Raw genomic sequence first — 6,221 nt, 5'->3', positions numbered from 1 at the left:
CATACGGGGGTGGACACAGCAAAAGCTACAGCACAGCAATAACAGCTACCCTTTCCTCCACAGTGTTTTGTTTCTGTTACACTAATTTATTTTTGTTTCACTTTTTAGAATGTAAGGCATTTATTTGAGTTCCATGAAGTGCTACCCTCCCTCCCCCCAACAATGTTTAATTTAAAATTTATGCTAGATGTCTTGTGAGGTCTTTTTTTTTTTAACTGAAGTTTCTTGAACATTTGAAAATGGAGTAGGGTGGGGGGTGTATTTCTTAAAAAAATGGAACCTAACTATTTAAAACAATGACAAACCACCAAAGTTTTCTACTTTTCCGTGAAATTACAACAAAACAAAGACCAAAAAAGCCACATTTGTTTTAGGAGTTTTACAGTTTGACAGTTTAAATATTCACTGGAGTTTATAAGCATCATCTCAGTGGTCTGACTGTTCTTGAACAAGGAAATATAAGTCTAAAATTTATGTAAAGCATTCTTGGTTCTAGGTTTCGACCATAATGTTTCCCTCACAATGTGGACATATTGTACACATAGTTAACCATGCAAAGCCATTTCCATGTCATCTTTAACCTGCTTATTAATTATTGTATCTGAACCTCAGTGATGTATTTTTTTTACACAACACACAAAAACTTTCTTTTATGTTGTTACTTATGTTATATGAAGACTAATTTTGTTAGTGAATGTACTGTAAGCATTCAAAAGATAGATGATGGCAAAAACAAATCATTTTTTCCATATTTTTATTGCCAGTCATTTACCTCTTATACAACATAGTGATGTCTGTAATGGGAAAACATTTAATCATTATTTATTTAATTTATTTAATAATATAATTATTATGCTATGCTAAATGGCTCAGAGTACCAAGAAGGATTACCAAAATCACTTTCTATTTAAAACACAAATTTTTATTCATCATCAGCTACGTAGCAAATTTAGCAGATGACTTTATTCTGACCCTCAACTCTAAACCCCATTAAATATGTAAATCTTTAAACGGAAGTCAAGGAAAAGGCTAAGCATTTCTTCCAAAGTATTTTTTAATCAATTTTTTATATGAATTATTCACAAATATGCCGATATGCAAAAAGCCAAACAATACTTTTGAAGAGTCGAAAAATCTGCTTTTACACAAAGAATGATTTCATAACATTAAACACATAACATGTATCGCAACAACATATAAGTCTGCTTTTAATAATGATTTTTATGTAAATTAAGTAAAAAATCAACAATGTAAAATAGTGTATGACTTCTTTTCTGGCCCTGAACTCCAAGTTCACTTAATATGTAAATGTTTAACAACAATTCAAGAAAAAAAAGTTATTCTAATACCAGCTGTGTGTAATTTAATCACACAGAACAACAGCTATGCCGAAACAGAGAAGAAAAAAAATTAATTTTTACTTCCCAGCTAAATAGATAAAGTCCTAAAATCATCTATCTTATTATATGTCACAGTTCTAATTATTTGTGATGTTGGCTCTAGATAAATAAAAAAGGAAGTGAAATTGATGATCAGAGTTTATTTCTTAAAAAACCATGCACCATGCAGTTTAACCCTTTAAGACCTACCATAGAACCAAGTCCGCCAGAGCTTATATTATATTTTTACATGGTGTGGTGCCATTTTTGGGAGCATTTCAAGTTGCTATACATCAATACAACAATTATAGCCCAGATTTTAATAATATGTATTCATTAAGTGCATAGTAATTACATAAATTGCAAAAAAGTGCAATAAACTACAAAAAAATTGAAAATCGTTTTTGCTTTTTTAACATATATTTCTAGTTAGAGAAATTTAAGAGGCTTATCCCTCAAAACTGTAAATACAAAAAAGTTGCACAAAATAGTTTCCTACCACAGGAAATTTATTTTGAGTGTCTTCATAGTTTTATTTTTGAAATACACCAATTTTTATATACTGCAGGAAAAACGAAAATAAATATTATACTGCAAATTTGCAAAAAAGCAGCATATGTATCAAAATAAACTATTTCCAGCAATGCAATATGAGTCCTAAGCATCCCAGAAAAGACACAGAAAGTCATAAAGTCAAAGATAACTTTTAAAAACACCAGTATAGGCCCTGAGGCCCTGATGGTAAAAAAAAACTACATTTCCGCGAAAATGACGTCACTTCCGGTTTCGGGCAGGTAATGGCGGACATGCAAAAGTTCGCGCTGACGTCTATTCCAACGTAGGAAGTGTTATGAACAGCTGATCGGATCGGCAAAGCGTGTTTCTGGAATATTATGTTTTTGTTGCTGCAAGTGCTTTTTATGCAGTTTTTGCAAAGCTATATGTGGAAGGAAACTGTGACCTAGGACAAGCTGATGGCATAAGATGTAAGTACAACTCCTCCGGTTTCATATGCAAAAAAAATTATTGCGCTAGCTTACGTGGTTGCAGAGCTACCGGGATTTAAAAATAGTTACGCAAAACAGAGCGTGCCCGCTCCCACCGGCTCTAAAGGGTTAAACATTGCCTGTATGTGTCCTTCCACAGTTAAAAGTTCAGTTAACTGATGACTGTAAATTGGCCGTAAGTCTACATGGTTGTCTGTCTCCTTGTTAGCACTATGATATTCTGCCAGCTTGTCAACTGTGATAGCTTGTAGGGCCCCAGTGACCCGAGTCAGGAAAGCAAATATGAACGTGGACAGATGGAAGATTTGGCTGATGGAAAAAATAAAATGCAGTGGACGAAATGTAAAAATACCTCTCACCACTGACTTCTTTTGTGGCCCTCGGGTCCAAAACTCTTGCCTTCCATTTGTAAATTAAATTGTAATTAATTTGTAATTTATTAATTTTTAAATTTTAAAACAATAATGATAATAGTCTGAAAATTTCAATTATCTTAAATGCTATTAATTTACATTTTTAAATTACATTTTGACTAAGATGTGACACAGAAAATATGCAGGATTTAGCCAAAATAAACAAAAATGTGTTTTTTCATGTAAACCAGTCCAAAACTCTTTTTTTTTTATCAGTTCTGGGCAAAAACAAAACTCTTTGGAACAGATGAATATGGTAAGTTAAAATCATCAGGATTTGGCTTCAAAGACAATACTTAGGGTAATTAATTGCTCATTTTCTCCAATATTAGAAGCATTTTGTGTCAGAGGGATGCTGAAAAACTATTTCATGGATTTGTTACTTCCAGGCTGGATTATTGCTATTTTTCTTTACCCTACAATATAAAGGACATAGAGGCTACTGTCATTGTGATTTGGTGCCATATAAATAAAACTGAATTGAAATGAACTTGTGTGGGTGTTTTTTATGATGACAGAGCCAAAAATCTGGAATATTGTCTATTAATAAACTTAAGAACCCCAGTCCAAACCTTTAGTTAACACTGTAAGTCATGTTGATCTTATTTCTCACAAATATAATTTTGTGCTGCGAAACAGCCATCGTCATTCCATGATCCTTTATCAGATGAAACATATTCTCCACAGTCCTGGCTTTTGAAGTCATTAGGCTGTCCAGGCTGCCAGTACCTGATGAATAAGGTAAGAGAGAGAAATCATTTTCTCCACTTTGTCGCTATAAGAAACAAACTCACTCCTACATTGTGATTGTTTGGTGCCTCAGTTTGTCTTTTTAATTTAACTCTCATTTGCAAAAGTAGAATTAATACTGTGCACTTCTGCAATCATCCTTTCCTTACATTTCCTGTTGCTGAATTGTTGGATAGATATTAAAGTTTTTGGCAGAGTTCAGTTCAACAACAGAATACAAGACTGATCTTTGTACAGTAAAGTTGTACATAAAAATTTGATAAATTAACCTTACATTTAGATAATGTGTAAAGTTAGATCCTTTTTGTTCAGGTTTGTGTATTTAAACTCACTCTATGGTAATAGGGGTCCCATCCACCCAGGTCCAAACCCCCTCTGTAAGTGTGTCAGTGAGGCCAATCCAAGCATTTTGCCTCTCGCTCTTGTCCAGTAATTCGTTGACAAAAAGCTGTTAGAGTCGCACAAACAAAAGACTGATGACATTACTGTCAGGGGGTGATCTTGATCTAAATTGGAATATATAATAAATGGACTGGTACAGACAATTTCTACACATTTCAGTTTTGTAAAAAAAAAATTGAATGACCCGTAGAGCCACGATGACAGTCATTTCTCTTTGGGATAGAGACCCATGTCTCCAACAAGATGGATTATAACAGCATTAATGATCCTTTAAGTTTTCGTTTTAGCTCCATCACCTAATGGAGTTCTTGCAACACTGCAGTCATCTTTAACTGTACATGCAAACCTTAACAACGATTCTAAATCTGCCTTTGTTTATTACCTGTTCTTCAGCACTGTCTATGACAAGTAGATCTGCACCTTCAGCAATGCAGGCTTTTCTGCTTTCTGTCCAGTTTTTCTTCAAGGTTGAGACAAAATAACAGCTTATGTCAGACCTTCTCCAGTGGGCCTGACAAGGAATGCCTGCAAATTCATCACATGGAAAAAATATCCAAAAGATGAAGAATACCACAATGGAGATAATTTTAGTAAATTTAAGCTGTAACATAGGAAGCATACCGCTTAGTTTAGTGGTCATCCTTTTGACTTTTGATTGTAACTCTTCTCTAGCTGTAGTCAAACGACTGTAGTTGGTTTGTAACTGTTCCTTTTCCTTCCACAAAGTATTATACCTGGTTTGAAGTTGCTCTTTGTCTTTCCGCAGGGTGTTATAGCTCTGGTCAGTTTGATGTTTGTTTCTATTCAGACTATTGTAGCTTCTTTGTAACTGGTCTTTCTCCCTCTTTAACACAGTGTAATTACCTTCTAGCTGGACTTCTTTTACTCTCAGTGCAGTAAAAAGAATGCTTAATGCATCCTTTTCTCTTTGGAGGTTATTGTAGCTGGTTTGTAGCTGCTCTGCAGTTGCTGTCAGATTATTGTGATTAGTCTGTAAGCCCTCAAGCTTCCTCTGCATGTCAGTGTAGTTTGTCTCGAATTGATCTCGCTCTTGTTTTAAGTTGATGAAATTTGTTTGTAACCGGTCCTTCTCATTTTTCACATTGCTGAAATTGACCTCCAGCTCATCTCGTTTAGTAATCAAATAACTGTAATAGTGCTGCAGCTCATCTTTGTCTTTTGTGAGGTTGCTCAGTATGATCTTTAACTGTCTAGTCTCCTTACTCAACGCATCATAACTGATCTCCAGTCTGTCCCTCTCTGCAGTCAGGTTGTCATTATCATTTTGGAGTTTCTCCTTATCTTGAGCGAGTGTATTGTGATATGGCTGTGTTTGGTCTCCTGATGTAGGATGGATGATCTCATCTGTGAAATTTAAAAAATAAAAATAATACTTTGCCGGATTCAATTGATTATCATGAACTGGATGTAAAAGCAACAAAAAAGGGGGTTATTTTTGTTGAATAAAAATGAACAACTTACAGAATATAAATTGACTTATGTTACTGCACAACAGGACAGCACACAGTAATCCGAGGCTCACAGTGACACATCTGAGGATCTGGTTTCTTCTGCGAAAATTCACTGTTTTGTAAAAAAGAAAACAGACATTTTTCAAATTAAACTACAAACAAATATATCATTAGACAAGTAAGATTGGTTAAAAAAGTCTTTAGAGACTTTAACTTAAGTTTTAGAATTTTTGAATCCATTTAAAAATCTTTAAAACCTGCTTTACTGTGTAATTATGTATTACTGCGCATAGACCAGCATGATATTGGTCCTTTTATGAATTAAACAAGAAATTTATTATTCAATAAAGTGTTCTCAAACCAAAGGCGTCTTAAGCAATGAAATACACACACACACACAAAAGTGTGACATTATTCAGTTTGAAATTTAAGCTGAAAAACAGGTTTGCATTTTATTTTGTTTACCCACTAGTTCTGTCTGCGTGTTTTGGGGGTGATACTGTACCTTGAGTAATGAGATTGCCATCCATATATAATAAGGTGTCATCAATTTCCATTGTATCCATTAATGTTCTGGATTTTTTTTTTTTCTGTTCAGGTAAGACCTTTGTAGGTTTTCATTAAAAAGAGACAGTCCTTAAGTTTTCCAGAAGTGCTGATTTTACACTAAACTATACTAACATTCATAAACATTTTTTAATGTTCTAGAGAAAGTTCACATTCAATTATCTAAACATTAAATAGTTTTTAACCCTGCACTTACCTCGCACTTAGCTAAATACGCACAATAACAGTGAA

The 6,221-nt window shown here is 34.0% G+C and overlaps 1 protein-coding gene across 2 annotated transcripts; it reads right to left on the bottom strand.

Moving 5' to 3' along the window:
- Positions 1 to 3,364: 3,364 nt before the first annotated feature.
- On the bottom strand, positions 3,365 to 5,989 carry LOC146392832 (uncharacterized). 2 transcript variants are annotated; one of them, XM_084938998.1, is made up of 7 exons: positions 5,929 to 5,989; positions 5,434 to 5,535; positions 5,018 to 5,316; positions 4,573 to 4,933; positions 4,334 to 4,476; positions 3,882 to 3,997; positions 3,365 to 3,528 (listed from the first exon to the last, which is right to left on the bottom strand). In XM_084938998.1, the coding sequence occupies exons 1-7, from the start codon at positions 5,987 to 5,989 to the stop codon at positions 3,402 to 3,404; spliced, it is 1,209 nt and encodes a 402-aa protein (XP_084795124.1). In that variant the 3' UTR covers positions 3,365 to 3,401. The 2 variants fall into 2 exon arrangements, with proteins under 2 accessions (XP_084795124.1, XP_084795117.1); XM_084938991.1 differs by having other exon boundaries at positions 4,573 to 5,316.
- Between the last annotated feature and the right edge of the window lie 232 nt (positions 5,990 to 6,221).

This window comes from Perissodus microlepis, chromosome 2 (genome assembly GCF_051167445.1).
Source record: "Perissodus microlepis isolate ML-2025 ecotype Zambia chromosome 2, ASM5116744v1, whole genome shotgun sequence".
Classification (NCBI taxonomy): domain Eukaryota; kingdom Metazoa; phylum Chordata; class Actinopteri; order Cichliformes; family Cichlidae; genus Perissodus; species Perissodus microlepis.
This window is presented reverse-complemented; position numbering and strand designations above follow the sequence as displayed.

What these genes read in the sequence shown, in the direction of transcription:
- LOC146392832 (XM_084938991.1), bottom strand. Translation starts at nt 5,989, where the DNA reads ATGGATACAATGGAAATTGATGACACCTTATTATATATGGATGGCAAT. An exon ending in TGGCAATCTCATTACTCAAG is followed by an intron (nt 5,536 to 5,928) that starts GTACAGTATCAC and finishes TTTACAAAACAG; the next exon opens with TGAATTTTCGCAGAAGAAAC. An exon ending in CATAAGTCAATTTATATTCT is followed by an intron (nt 5,317 to 5,433) that starts GTAAGTTGTTCA and finishes TAAATTTCACAG; the next exon opens with ATGAGATCATCCATCCTACA.